At 45.0% G+C, this 15,968-nt stretch overlaps 1 protein-coding gene across 1 annotated transcript in view; it reads right to left on the bottom strand.

Annotated features, from left to right (window-relative positions):
• Positions 1–15,968, bottom strand: part of LOC115152198 (neural-cadherin-like) — a 98,717-nt gene that overhangs the window by 18,271 nt on the left and 64,478 nt on the right. The window contains exons 21-28 of the mRNA XM_029696793.1: positions 15,258–15,484; positions 10,504–10,781; positions 6,987–7,201; positions 6,284–6,411; positions 6,028–6,155; positions 5,567–5,690; positions 4,650–4,830; positions 4,079–4,245 (exon numbers count right to left, since the gene is read on the bottom strand). Coding sequence (XP_029552653.1) covers positions 4,079–4,245; positions 4,650–4,830; positions 5,567–5,690; positions 6,028–6,155; positions 6,284–6,411; positions 6,987–7,201; positions 10,504–10,781; positions 15,258–15,484 — 1,448 coding nt within the window. The remainder of the gene's footprint in view (positions 1–4,078; positions 4,246–4,649; positions 4,831–5,566; positions 5,691–6,027; positions 6,156–6,283; positions 6,412–6,986; positions 7,202–10,503; positions 10,782–15,257; positions 15,485–15,968) is intronic.

Below are 15,968 nucleotides of genomic sequence, written 5' to 3'. Positions count from 1 at the left end.
TCTTTGGACACTGCGTTAACCTGTTGGGGATAGGGGGCAGTATTTGCACGACCGGATAAAAAACGTACCCAATTTAATCTGGTTACTACTCCTGCCCAGTAACTACAATATGCATATAATTGTTTGATTTGGATAGAAAACACCCTAAAGTTTCTAAAACAGTTTGAATGGTGTCTGTGAGTATAACAGAACTCATTTGGCAGGCCAAAACCTGAGAAGATTCCAAACAGGAAGCGCTCTCTCTGACTATTTATTGGCCTTCTTGATCATCTCTATCCAAAACAGGGGATCTCTGGCATAACGTGACATTTTCTAACGCTCCCATAGGCTCTCAGAAGGCTCCAGAACGATGAATGGTGGCTTTGCAGGCCCTGGCTGAAAAACATTAGCGCATTTGGATAATGGTCGATCTGAGGACAATGAGACTGGAGGCGAGTGCACGAGCCGACACCATGTTTACTTTCTCTCTCTTTGAACGAAAACAACGACTCCCGGTCGGAATATTATCGCTTTTTTACGAGAAAAACAGCATAAAAATTGATTTTAAACAGTGTTTGACATGCTTCGAAGTACGGTAATGGAATATTTTGAAATTTTTGGTCACGAAACGTGTCGGGCGCGTCACCCTTCTTTACCCTTCGGATAGTGTCTTGAACGCACAAACAAAACAGTGCTATTTGGATATAACTATGTATTATTTGGAACCAAACCAACATTTGTTATTGAAGTAGAAGTCCTGGGAGTGCATTCTGACGAAGAACAGCAAAGGTAATCAAACTTTTCTAATAGTAAATCTGAGTTTGGTGAGTACCACACTTGGTGGGTGTCAAAATAGCTAGCCTGTGATGGCCGGGCTATCTACTCAGAATATTGCAAAATGTGCTTTCACCGAAAAGCTATTTTAAAATCGGACATAGCGAGTGCATAAAGGAGTTCTGTATCCATAATTCTTAAAATAATTGTTATGTTTTTTGTGAACGTTTATCGTGAGTAATTTAGTAAATTCACCGGAAGTGTTCGGTGGGAATGCTAGTCACATGCTAGTCACATGCTAATGTAAAAAGCTGGTTTTTGATATAAATATGAACTTGATTGAACAAAACATGCATGTATTGTATAACATAATGTCCTAGGATTGTCATCTGATGAAGATCATCAAAGGTTAGTGCTGCATTTAGCTGTGGTTTGGGTTTATGTGACATTATATGCTAGCTTGAAAAATGGGTGTCTGATTATTTCTGGCTGGGTACTCTGCTGACATAATCTAATGTTTTGCTTTCGTTGTAAAGCCTTTTTGAAATCGGACAGTGTGGTTAGATTAACGAGAGTCTTGTCTTTAAAATGCTGTAAAATAGTCATATGTTTGAGAAATTTAAGTAATAGCATTTCTAAGGTATTTGAATAACGCGCCACGGGATTCCACTGGCTGTTGAGTAGGTGGGACGCAAGTGTTCCCTTTATTTTTTTGAGCAGTGTATCTGGCCCTTCCTTGGACACTGTGTTAACTAACCTCCAGACGAGCTTCAATGGCATACAACACTCCTTCCGTGGCCTCCAACTGCACTTAAATGCTAGTAAAACTAAATGCATGCTCTTTAACCGATCGCTGCCCGCACCCGCCCGCCCGACCAGCATCACTACTCTGGATGGTTCTGACTTAGAATATGTGGACAACTACAAATACCTAGGTGTCTGGTTAGACTGTAAACTCTCCTTCCAGACTCACATTAATCATCTCCAATCCGAAATTAAATCTAGAATCGGCTTCCTATTTTGCAACAAAGCCTCCTTCAATCATGCTGCCAAACACACCCTCGTAAAACTGACTATCTTACCGATCCTTGACTTCGGCGATGTCATTTACAAAATAGCCTCCAACACTCTAACTCAGCAAATTGGATGTAGTCTATCACAGTGCAATCCGTTTTGCCACCAAAGCCCCATATACTACCCACCACTGCGACCTGTGTGCTCTCGTTGGCTGGCCCTCACTTCATATTCGTCGCCAAACCCACTGGCTCCAGGTCATCTATAAGTCTTTGCTAGGTAAAGCCCCGTCTTATCTCAGCTCACTGGTAACCATAGCAACACCCACCTGTAGCACGCGCTCCAGCAGGTATATTTCACTGGTCATCCCCAAAGCCAATTCCTCCTTTGGCCGCCTTTCCTTCTAGTTCTCTGCTGCCAATGACTGGAACGAATTGGAAAAATCACTGAAGCTGGAGACATATCTCCTTCACTAACTTTAAGCATCAGCTGTCAGAGCAGCTTACCGATCACTGCACCTGTACACAGCCCATCTGTAAATAGCCCACCCAACTACCTCATCCCCATACTGTTATTTATTTTTGCTCTTTTGCACCCCAGTATCTCTACTTGCACATCATCATCTGCACATCTATCACTCCAGTGTTAATTACATTTAAGTCATTTAGCAGACTCTCTTATCCAGAGCGACTTACAGTAGTGAATACATTTCATACATTTCTTTATTTTTATTTTTTTTTGTACTGGTCCCCCGTGGGAATTGAACCCACAACCCTGGCGTTGCAAACACCATGCTCTACCAACTAAGCCACTATAAATTGTAATTATTTTGCCACTATGGCCTATTTATTGCCTTACCTCCCTAATCTTACGACACTTGCACACACTGTATATAGATTTTTCTATTGTGTTATTGACCGTGCGTTTATGTGTAACTCCGTGTTGTTGTTTTTGTCGCACTGCTTTGCTTTATTTTGGCCAGGTCGCAGTTGCAAATGAGAACTTGTTCTCAACTGGCCTATCTAGTTAAATAAAGGTGAAATAAAAAACAAGAGGTGAAAAAGGTTTCCGAGGCCTAACTCTCACACTTTTATGCAGCAGCCCCCAGTAACCTTGTGAATGTCTTGTTATTCATTCAGCTCCCTCCTCCCTCTCCATCCCTTCCTACCCATCAGAGCAAACAAGAGAGGCTGAGGTTCTGAGAGACTTGTTGTCTGGATCCACACTCAAGTGTCTCTCGGGGGGGTCTGAGACAGCTTCAGACAGAGTAGCTTGCTTTCGGACAAAAAACAAGCGTTTTATACAGCTCGCCTACTCAATTCTGAGAGATTGTTCACAGAGGTACCTTATATAACCTACTTACATTTGCTGCTGAGATCTTACAGAGCCCCAATCCTTTCCTCAGTTTATTTGTACTGGTATGTATGGGGCTGGTGGGGAGAAAAGGCTAGAGGGTTGGTTGCTACTTCACTGACTCAGACACTCAGAAGGGAGCTATAGCAGTGAGACTGCATTCTGGTGCTCTCTCTGACACTTGCTCTGTCAACCTGGTTTGTCATGAGGAAGCTACAGTAGGATGAGAGTGGAAACAGCTGACCTGTGTGGGTAGGTGTTCTTGAATGACAGACGCTAGCCGAGCAGTCTCTAGCTGGTGCTGTGGACACACTGTCACTCAAAGAGGCCAAAGGCTCCTTTAACCCTAACATCCTATTTCTACAGAAATGGTATTCACACTCAGAAATGGTGTTCTATTTTCCTGGTTAAGCCAGACAGAGAAGAGCCTTGTGAAGTAGCAAATACTCTAGGTAATCTAGGTTGATTGTATATGCCACTTCATATTTTCCAGTTCAAATTGGGTACACAAGTCTAGCAATATGCTGAAAAAGTCCCCTATAAGAGCTTGAAGAAGAAAAGACAGAATTGGACCTTTCCACTTAAGAAAGCTCTTACATCCAACTAATAACAGCTACCCACTTCCCTAGACCCTAATACTGAAGGAAGGATGTGCTTAAAACTAGACAGACAATAAAATAATCTTGAATACTGTGCTGCGATGTTCCATAGGCGCATCTCAAAACAACCCAAAGGCAATACAAGTACACTCCGAACACACATACAGAACTCAGTCACTCAGAGGCCCACTCAGTACCCACTTCCTGTCTTCCAAGCCCGCCATTACTCACTCCATCATTGTCGAAAATGTCGACCCATCATGACAGTCATTCAGGCAACGTAATAACAACGTTGAGGAGCAGGCTACAGCAGGAGCCAATTAAAGTGCCTCTCTGCAGGCAGAGTGTCGATGACTCACCTCCAGACGCAAGTATTCATTCTGCTCCTGGGAGAGGAGGCTGAGGAGGACACCGCTGGGGACTTGGGTTCGCACCTGGAGCTGCACGCTGGTGTGACGGGCCGGGAGAGACCAGCCCACCTGGTACTGGACATGGCTCCTCCCATCGAAGGAGAACTCTGGGACTTCTGTCAGTCGAAGAGAGAAAAACATAGAGCTGCCATGAGGGCTTCAACTACAGTATATTATTCATGATGTATTATTTATACTGTACCGTCTACTGTGTGGACTCAGTAGGCAATTCAAGACAATTCACATATGTGACAGAAGCCAAACATAGTTATATTGTGTGTGAGCCATGCATTGAAAGCCTTAAGACAAATTTCCATTCCACAAGAGCAATAAAAAAAAGTTGAATCTTGAATGTTATTATAGGTTAAGCCTATAATTCAAAGCCATGGCATTTTGATCTTGTTGGGGAAAAAATGACATCCCATATTAGGTTTCTACTATGTAATACAGTCCACTCTACACCTTTTGACCCACAGACAACACCTGTCCTAACCCGACTGTATATTCTCTAAGGACGTACCGTCTTCACAGTGGATCCCTGTGTAACCGGGCCCACACTGGCAGCGGAAGGAGTCCCACTGCCCGTTACAGCGCCCCCTGGCCCCACAGACTGGTACACCCATGTTCACACAGTTCCCATCAGTCAGAGAGCAGCCTGGGGCACTGCTGGAGGACTCAGAGGGATAACCAAGGTCATAGAGCTGGAGCAGAGAGGGAAGAGAGGCAGGGGGGTGAAGGAATGAGGGAGAGACAGAAGGAGGGTGAGTGGGAGAGAGAGAGAGAGAGAGAGAGAGAGGGAGAAAGAGAGATGTGGGGGGAGAGAGAAGAGAGAGGAAGAAAGAGAAAGAAAGTAAAAAAATTAAGGCGAGAGAGAAATGAATAAGAGAGAGAGAGTGATGGCCTGAGGTTTTCAGTCTAACCTCAATAATGCACAATACATCCCTTTCTGAAGCATAAAGTAAAGATGAGAGAAGGTCATAGGCATAAAGGAGAAAAATAACAAAGGAGAATACATCCCGCCAGTACATATAACCTGTCTGACATTAAGGCACTAAGAGAACCTGACATATTTTTCTTTATGTATATATCTTTTTTAAAACTGAATTGTTGGTTAGGGGCTCGTAAGTAAGGATTTCACTGTAAGGTGAAACTGTTGTATTCGGCGCATGTGACTAATACAATTTGATTTGATTTAAAGGGGAATATGATGAGTGAAAGACGTCAGCATTTAGAAGATACTCCCAGCTTAGCCTTCAGCTCAAATTGATATTCCTCTTGAACTCATGTCTTAATGAAACCTAGCGAGTCAACTAGACAGGTCAAGGAGTGAGAAAATGTAAGAAATAAAATGCAGTGTCCAGAGCCGAGATTGAGTTAGAGAGGTAAACTTGTTGTTGTTGGGGTGTTAGGGGAGAGCGCTAGACTTTTGTGTCTTACCGCACTATCCACAACCAGGTTGCGCAGACATCCGGTGAAGTGCTTGTGCTGTAGCTGGGGATACTCATAGGACATGTTTTCGTTGACACCACCCAGCTGCAACACCTGACTCCCATTCAGGTACCTGTGGAAAAGAGGAGACACGTCATTGTCAATGCCTGTCCATTAAAACCATTAATCTGTCTGTCCATTTCTTTGTTTCATCCATCCACCCATCCTTCCAGAATCACACCACTCACTCATGTCAACTCATCTGTGTAGTACCTTATCTTAATTGTAACCACCACTGGATGACACAGTGGCTGCTACAAGAATTGGAGTATGCATGGTAGATGGATATATGTTCGTAGATTTTTTAATGCCTTTCAGAGGAACTATTTTGGCCATCGGCAATGCCTTGACTGGCTGGCAGGTGTGATTGGTGTGATGTCAGAGGGGTGGGATTCTGAGCAGGACAGTACCTGTCCCTATTGGGCGTGACTCCTCTGACTTCACAAGAAGAGCGGTCCTCGGTCATGGCCCAGCTGTCCACGCCCTCCGTCTCCATGACAATGGCACTGGAGCAGCGATCCAGGGTGAAACGTACTTCCTGAAAACCCAAGAGATGAAGAGGAAGGTAACAATCTCTGCACACACACAAACATACATATACAGGTAAGAACATGGAAGAATGTGTGATTTCAGGATGCGAATACAGCCATTTAATGGTTCGCTTACTTTACTGTTGCTCCTAACATCCAGACGGTGCCAGCGTCTGTCGGACACAACCACATTTCCCGGCAACTGCAGGACCAGGGTTCCAGACCCATGGTTGATTTTCAGGCTAGGTGTTCCACCAATCAGCTCTGAGGAGAAGAGAGGTCATCAGTACCAGCATCACCATGACATTCCACCTACAGACTTAAAGGGTCAAAGTTCAACTGTGGTGTAGGATGCACTTGGAGGGATGCTGTTCAGTGTCAAATAGTCAATGCACACATATATACTTTACATGAAACTGTATATTTACTGTACATATGTAACGGACAGTTCATCCCAAAGGTACGGACCATTATCTACTTTTTATTAACAAGTGAAGTGAACCCATTAACAAGGTTACACTGCTTTAGTTTGAGTGTTTTGTCTCTGTCTGGGCTGTATGACTAAGCAACCTAATTAATCCAAATAACGCTGGATATATCCCACACATTCCATTTGTTATTCAAATCATGCACCTCGGTTGGACTGGAAGGTAGATGCAGTAAACTTGCCTTTGTGTAACAGAGTTTGTTTGGTAAACCACGCTAGAGGGCTGATTAACCTTGCCTGAGACCTAAAGACTTGAGTTAGTTCCCAGTTAATGCCTAGGCTTTAGCTCAGAGCGCATACGTGATCTCCATGACCTGGGTTCAAATCCTAAGTGGGTAACACATTACCCTACCTATGGCCATGTAGTCCTCTGGGTCTCCGGGAAGCAGGGTGGCCAGGGGCCCGCTGTAGAGCAGCAGCCCATCCTCAGCCCCTGTGATGAACTCCAGGGAGAGATGGCTATCAAAGCACGGCCTTATGGGAGGGAACCAGGCATAGCCGTTGCCAAAGAAACTTCGCCTTGTCTGCTGGCACTCAGGACCCTCGTACTGCGGTGGGCACTGGCATCTGCGGTGGCATGGAAAAAAAGCACCCCAAAGAACATTAACAATTCTTTTTCCATATTGAAACATTATGACGGGGCTGGCTATATTGTCATATCTTTGTGTGTGTGTAAAGTGCAGTGCAACGTATCTTTATAAATGACGGGCAGGGCTTTCATCTACATACAGTAGCTACTTGTGCATTAGGCATGAAACACATCAAGTACATATTAAATACTGCATTGAAAAGGTTACATAGAAACACAAGTCCCTCAATCTTTCTATTAATTTTATTATCCTTATAACATTGTTTAGCCTGTGAGCCGAAACACAGGTTTGTTTAGGGGCTGTAGAACTCCTCTAACTTACAACTGCTCAGCAGCACATCAGATCCCTTTGTTCGAGCATGATTAAGAACATGATTCCTACTTTTCTAGGCCGCCGACAGTATCACTGATTCTCAATCTCTCCTTGTTTCAGTCCCATTACTCTGCTGTGCAGATTCCATGGCATGGTGTAGTGTACGGACTCTCTCAGAAAAAGGGTACGGTTAGGGTACAGTATTTTTCCCTGGAGTACACAGAGATCTAAATATACATAATGTACCTTCAGAGGTACACATTAGATCTCACATGATACTGTCCGGTACCTTTTAGGGGACATATAGTATAATGGTAAATTTTTGTACCCAATCATTGGAGGGGTGGCTCCACGGGCGTGGCTCTCAGTTATTATTTTGCACCTTGCAGGGTACCACTACAAAGACAAGAGTTTATACCCCTTTAAGTATAGTATATGTGTGTGCAAGAGTGTCTTGTGTGTGTGTGCGCGCACGCACGCATGTGTGTGTGCATGTGTGTTATGCAGGCAGAAGCACTCTTTGTGATTACCTCTCCTTTCCCTTCCTTTGCTTGATTACAGCTTATAGTGCTTCTATGGACCATTGGTAACACTGAATGAAGAAAAAATTAAGCAGAATGAATTGATCGTCTTCATGACATGCCTCCACTTCTTCATGACATGCCTCCACTTCTTCATGACATGCCTCCACTTCTTCATGGAATGTCTCCACTTCTTCATGACGTGCCTCCACTTCTTCATGACATGCCTCCACTTCTTCATGACATGCCTCCACTTCTTCATGACATGCCTCCACTTCTTCATGACATGCCTCCACTTCTTCATGACATGCCTCCACTTCTTCATGACATGCCTCCACTTCTTCATGACGTGCCTCTACTTCTTCATGACATGCCTCCACTTCTTCATGACGTGCCTCCACTTCTTCATGACGTGCCTCCACTTCTTCATGACGTGCCTCCACTTCTTCATGACGTGCCTCCACTTCTTCATGGCAGGCCTCCACTTCTTCATGACATGACTCCACTTCTTCATGACATGCCTCCACTTCTTCATGACATGCCTCCACTTCTTCATGACATGCCTCCACTTCTTCATGACATGCCTCCACTTCTTCATGACGTGCCTCCACTTCTTCATGACATGCCTCCACTTCTTCATGACATGCCTCCACTTCTTCATGACATGCCTCCACTTCTTCATGACGTGCCTCCACTTCTTCATGGCAGGCCTCCACTTCTTCATGACGTGCCTCCACTTCTTCATGGCAGGCCTCCACTTCTTCATGACGTGCCTCCACTTCTTCATGACATGCCTCCACTTCTTCATGACATGCCTCCACTTCTTCATGACATGCCTCCACTTCTTCATGGCATGCGTTCACTAGTGCATCTGCATGTCTACGAGTCATAAATCTTTATCAAAGAAATGACTTGATATTCAATACATGCAGTGAGAAAAACAACACTTTCGATCCAAACAGGGGAGAAGGTGAAAGTGATTTGAGACGAACTGGGCTTGGTAGAGAATGTCACAGCCATCTATTTCCATGTGGCGTCTCTGAGCATATGGCTCTGCTGTGCACTGTTAGGGTCTGTTTTCTCTTTTCTCTTCGTCTCCAACTCTGTTTATTCTGCAGAGGGCCAACACATGTCAGGAATACTGATCCATTTGGAGAGAGACGGGGGGATGGTTCTAGGAAAGACTGTGTGTACACACACAGACAGATACGGAAGAAAGAGTGCATGCACGTTTGTGCTTAAGCATACACACACATGGACGAAAGAACACACTACAGACACACACACACACGCACACACACACACGCACAGACCTTCCCAGGCATTTTCCATGTGACTCCAGAGAGCAATGCCAATCCAATCCAGACTCCAGAGCATGTTTCTTCCTCTGTTTCTCCCTTTTGACTGACACTATCTGATAAGGCAATGTCTCAGACTGGCTATTAAGCCCTCTCTACATGGGATGGTGCCTAAATTGGATTTTTTACGCACATACTGAATACACCTTGGGTTATATACCAGCATCAATATTCTGACAAGGGCTAGGACTGCAGACTGCAGCTGATGTGACAGATAAAAAACACAGAATGCATGGCAGTGCACCAAATGGCACCCTAGGGCCCATAGGGCTCTGGTCAGAAGTAGTGCACTATATAAGGAAAAGGATGCCATTTGGGACACAGCCTCATGTTCTAAGGTTTTAAGGCGGACGTGTTTTTCTGTATGCACGTCTGTCTGTCACGTCTAACTTCACTTTACATGTTCATGTAAATGGTATTAAGTGGGATTGTGAAGAGTTGTCAGCACTTACAAGAGAGGGGTGGGTAGTTATTGTTGTAATCTCACTGGCCTATATTTCTTAAATCCTACCATTAATCCTCATCGTCAAACTAGCTCCATCCTGTTTCCTCTGTGATGCGCCCACATGGGGCAATTGTACTGGGTTTTTATGGATTTCTGACTGCTGTATATGCTTAGTGTTCAAGGCTCTAGCATATAATTAGGAGGTAATTCATCATTGAACTCTACATTTTTTTTAACCCTTAATTTATTGTCATTCTAGTGTGAAATCCTTTTTTGCCCAGGCAGCTCTAGTGTCATTTCTGATTCGGATCTCATTTTCTCCACATCACCATCTGTGTGTAGATTTCCTCCTGACTATTTATATCACCTTGTCTAGGTCATCTCTTAGTTGTGTCCTATTAAAGTATATTTTATCTTGCGTAATAAATTAAATACAATGAAGACAGGATACAATCGTGTTCAGTAGAGTTAAATTGGAAGAAAACGGTCAGAAATGGAGTAAAAAAGAGAGGTATTATCTACACTTGTCCAATAAGTATAGTCCTATATCTTGTTTTCAGCTATGATGTGCCTTAATGAACACAACCCAGTTTACATGGTCCTCAGGTGAGGTGTGTTGCTGCAGTCCTTGCTCTCTGCTCACCTGTACCCGCTGAGGGTGTCCATGCAGGTGCCTCCATTGAAGCAGGGGTTTGTGGGGTAGGAGGAACAGGCCTGGTGGACACGGTCCCTGGCGGTGCAGCCACACACGGCTGAGGAAGTCACTGTCACAGACACCAGGGCCATGTTGCCAGCATCCACCAGGGTGGGTGTGTCACTGACGCTGAGGTATGTGGAGCAACCCCCACCCGCCCTGCAGTCTGTGTACACACACTCATCCACCTGTACCTGGGACACATTCACCCGCAGCAGAGACTGCAGCTAAGGAAAGAGAGAGAAAGAAAATGAGAGAGAGGGAGAGAAGGAAGGAAGGAGTGTGATGAGGCAAGCTGATACTCCTTGCACATAGACATACTTACATTCAAATAACCAAGGGTGAAAAATGGCAGATTTATTTTCAATAAATGACTGAGTTCTGAGAAAAACAGACAGAGAAAAGAGGGTAGGAGATGGAATGAGTGAGGGATGGAGGGAAGAAACGGATGCTAAGATACAGACTGGAGTATGTTCCGGGATTCATTTGATGGCATTGAGAAGTTTATTTAACTAGGCAATTCAGTTAAGAACAAATACTTACTTACAATGATGGCCTACTCCGGCCAAACCCGGACAACGCTGGGCCAATTATGCGCCACATAATTATAATTATCAGCCGGTGACTGCTTTGATAAAGGTTAAATAAATAAAAATGTATAAAAAATGTATAAGTGCATTGACGACGTCGTCCCCACAGTGACCGTACGTACATACCCCAAACAGAAGCCATTACAGGCAACATCCACACTGAGCTAAAGGCTTGAGCTGACGCTTTCAAGGAGTGGGACACTAATCTAGACACTTATAAGAAATCCCACTACGCCCTCCGACGAACCATCAAGCAGCCAAAGCATCAATACAGGACTAAAATCAAATCCTACCTTTACGCGTTCTGGCATTACCAGAAAGCGTACTCCGAACGCTGACCAGCTGTCAAGTGTCTTCACTGACATTTTCAACCTCTCCTTGACCCATTCTGTAATACCTACATGTTTCAAGTAGACCACCATCCCTGTGCCCAAGAACGCCATGGTAACCTGTCTAAATGACCATTGCCCCATAGCACTCATGTTTGTAGCGATGAAATTATTTGAAAGGCTGGTCATGGCTAACATCAACACCATCATCCCAGACACCCTGGACCCACTGCAATTTGTCCACCACCCCAACAGAACCACAGAAGACGCAATCTCTGCTGCAGTCCACACTGCCCTTTCCCACTTGGAGAAAAGGAACACCAAAGTGAGAATGCTGTTCATTGACTACAGCTCAGCATTCAACACCATAGTGCCCTTTCAAGCTCATCACTAAGCTCAGGACCGCCATGCTGCCCCTCAACACACTTCAGGGGTGCGTGCTTAGTCCCATCCTGTATTCCCTGTTCACCCACGACTGTGTGGCCGCTCATGACTCCAACACCATCATAATGTTTGCCGACAACACAACGGTGGTAGGCCTGATTACCGACGACGAGACAGCCTATAGGGAGGAGGTCAGCGATCTGGCAGTGTGATTCCAGGACAACAACCTCAACATCAGCAAGACAAAGGAGCTGATCGTGGACTACAGGAAACGGAAGACCGAGCACAGCCCCATCCACATCAACAGGGCTGTAGTGGAGCAGGTCAAGAGCTTCAAGTTCCTCTGTGTCCACATCAGTAAGGAATTATCATGGTCTAAACACGCCAACACAGTCGTGAAGAGGGCACGACAACGCCTCTTCCCCTCAGGAGGCTGAAAAGATTTGGCATGGGCCCTCATCCTCAAAGAGTTATAGATCTGCACCATTGAGAGCATCTTGACTGGCTGCATCCCCGCTTGGTATGGCAACTGCCTGGCATCTGACCCTCTTTTTATTTACACTTTTATTTTACTATTTTGCACCGGCTCAATGCACACTCACTGGACTCTACCCACACACTCACACATACTACACTGACACTCCAACACACACATATATACTGTATACTACCTACGACTACACAGGCTCACCACACATATTGATGCCGCACACACACACACACACTTACACATAGACACACTTTCACACTCTTCATATACACTGCTGCTACTCTGTTTATTATTTATCCTGATTGCCTAGTCACCCCTACCTACATGTACATATTACCTAACTACCTCGTACCTCTGCACATTGACTCAATATGGGCACTCCTTGTATATAGTCTCGTTATTTTTTTCATTGTGTTACTGTTTCCTTTTGTGATTTTTAGCAAATTTGTATTCTTTTTTTACATTTAACATTTTGCCTGGATTAGTGCCTGGATTAGGATCTGCGCCACTTCCTCTGTGAGGTAGGGTCGCACTCCACGGATGTTGTAGAGGAGTGGTATTCAAAGTGGTGGAACTGCAGTGGGGTTGCAAAACATAAAAAATGTAATATATAAATCAGACTACAGATTATTGCATGGGACAATATATAAACATTTTATTTATTTTTAAGCTTTATTTAGCTAGACAAGTCAGTTAAGAACAAATTCGTATTTACAATGACGGTCTATCGGGGAACAGTGGGTTACTGCCTTGTTCAGGGGCAGAACGACAGATTTTTACCTTGTCAGCTCGGGGATTCGATCCAGCAACCTTTCAATGTAAAAATCAAAAGTTACAGATTTTAAGGTTGTGACATTAGATTTGTGGTGTGGTAGGGTTGCAAGAAATTCTTGGTGAAAAAATGTAGCCCTCAGAAATTCTGTCGAAAAAATTTGGGTCCCTGCTGAAAACGTTTGAATACCATTGTTGTAGAGCATGAAACTGCAGGAGCGAGTCACTGGTTTGATGTTTGCAGAGAACAACAGGGTGTTTCCAGGGTCACACCAAGGTTCTTTGTACTTTGGGAGGGGGACACCGTGGAGTTCTCAACTGTGATGGAGATGTCTTGGAGCGGCCAGGCCTTCCCTGGGGAGGAAGGGCAGCTCTGTCTTGTCTAGGTTGAGCTTGAGGTGCTAGGCCGAGATATCTGCTAAGCACACAGAGATGCGTGTCACGACCAGAGTGTCAGAGGGGGTTGAGTGTCATCCACATAGCAATGATAGGAGAGACCATTTGTGGATATGACGGAGCCTAGTGACCTGATGCATAGAAAGATGAGGAGATGGCCTAGAACCGAGCCCTAGGGGACACCAGTAGTGAGTGTTGTGAAGACACAGATCCTCTCCACGTCGCCTGGTACAGTAAGAGCGACCTGCCAGGTAGGATGCAATCCAAGAGTGTGCAGAGCCTGAGACGCCCAGCCCTGAGAGGGTGAAGAGGAGAATCTGATGGTTCACTGTGTCAAAGGCAGTGGATAGATCTAGGAGGATGTGAACAGAGGAGAGAGAGTCAGCTTTGCAGAGAGCTTCCGTGGCACAGACAAGAGCAGTCTCGGTTGAGTGATCTGTATTGAATCCTGACTACTTAGGGTCAAGAATATTGTTTTGAGAGAGATAGTGAGGGGGTTGGTCAGAGACAGCACACTCAAGTGTTTTGGAAAGAAAAGAAAGAAGGGATACTGGTCTGTAGTTTTCAAGTGTTGCTTTCTTGAGGAGGGGAGTGACTCAGGCCCGTTTGAAGTCAGAGGGGGCACAAACAGTGGTCAGGGATGAGTTGATGAGAGAAGTGAGGAATGGGAGAAGGTCTCCAGAGAAGGGAAGAGGGGATTGGGTCGAGCGGGCAGGTTGTCGGGCGGCTGGACCTCCACTAGTTGCAGGATTTCATCTGGAGAGAGAGGGGAGAGAGAGGTAAAGGAGTAGGGTAGTTCTGTTTGAGTGGGACCAGTGGATTTAAAAGGCTGAGTGAATGAGGAGCGGATGTCGTCAACCTTCTTTTCAAAGTGGTTGACAAAGTTGTCTGCAGAGCGGGAGGAGGAGGGGGGATTAAGGAGGGAGGAGAAGGTGGGTTAGAAGCAGAAGTTCGAGATTTAGAGTGATTGAAAGTGGCTTTAGCAGCGTATACAGAAGAAGAGAAGGTAGAGAGGAGAGAGTAAAAGGATAGGTCATCCAGACGTTTAGTTTTCCTCCATTTTCGCTCAGCTGCCTGCAGCCCTGTTCTGTATGTTCGCAATGAGTCCCTCATCCACGGAGCAGGAGGGGAGGGCCAAGCTGGCTGGGAGGAAAGGGGACAGTGTGAGTCATAGGATGCGGAAAGGGAGGAGAGTAGGGTCGAAGAGGCAGAATCAGGAGACAGGAGGGAGAAAGATTTAGTATAAGAGAGATGATAGGATAGAAGAGGAGAGAGTAGTGGGAGAGAGAGAGCGAAGATTGCGACGACGCATGACCATCTGGGTAGGGGCTGAGTGGCTAGGGTTGGAGGAGAGGTCGACAGAAAAGGAAACAACGTAGTGATCAGAGACCTGGATGGGGGGGTTGCAGTGACTGCATTGTTGGGAAAGGGTTCGTAAGTAAGCATTTCACGGTAAAGTCTACACCTGTTGTATTCGGCGCACGTGACAAATTACATTTCATTTGCTTTGATTTAAAAGATAGAGGGAAGGAGTTGGGGAGAGATAGACAAAGACGGAGGAAGCAGGTATGAACACACAAGGGGGAGAGTTGGTGTGAACAACATGAATGAAAAAGATATGAATGCACACTGCACCTCTTGGCTGATAAAGAAATGATCTCAAGAACGCCAAGCTCTGCTATGCACCTAGAGATGTATGAGCTAAGATCCCTATCTTCAAGAAGGGAAAACTTTGAGGCGTACCTTCTTTTTATGCACCGCAAGGTATCCATGTAGTTTCTCTGGGCGAAGGTAGCTGTCGCTGTGCACAGAGAAGCGCACGTCCAGCGCCTTCAGTCCTACGTCTGTCAGGCTGAATACGTTGATGGCGCCTGATCTGACGGACAGGTGTTCAGACAGGAAGCCCCTGAACATATCCTGTCGACTCGTCTTGTCCACCTGGGACTCAATAAAATCCCTGGCAGTGATGCCTGCAGAAGGGAGAAATACAAAACAAACACACACAAAACACACACACAGAAAGAGAGAGACACACATACACACGTTCATTGAACGTTCACTACTCACTGACAGGCGGAGTGGATCAAAGTTATCTCAGTCTTGGTTCTATTATCAAATGTAATCTCCAACGTTCCTCTAGATTGACATACGCTGGCCACACGTCAGTTCACTCACCCATTAGGTGAAACTATTTTTACTTACTGTTATTTAATTATTTCCAGCGAGACCCGACTCTTTGGCTCCGGTATAAACCATTTGACGGCCTCACTATTAAATACATTTAGAGGTCAAAGCATTAGCTATGCGTCTCTTCTAATAATATCGGAGAGGGTGGAAAAAGTCATCTTTAATCTATACAAAGAGAAAATTATTCCCTAGTATGCCTTGTAGTCTATTCATACAATGGATTTTCAAATGTCAAGGACTAACCTGGCAGTTTGAAATTGACCTTTA

The sequence above is a fragment of the Salmo trutta genome, chromosome 17 (assembly GCF_901001165.1).
Source record: "Salmo trutta chromosome 17, fSalTru1.1, whole genome shotgun sequence".
Taxonomy (NCBI): domain Eukaryota; kingdom Metazoa; phylum Chordata; class Actinopteri; order Salmoniformes; family Salmonidae; genus Salmo; species Salmo trutta.
The sequence above is the reverse complement of the archived record's forward strand: the minus strand, read 5'-3'. Positions and strand labels throughout refer to the sequence as shown.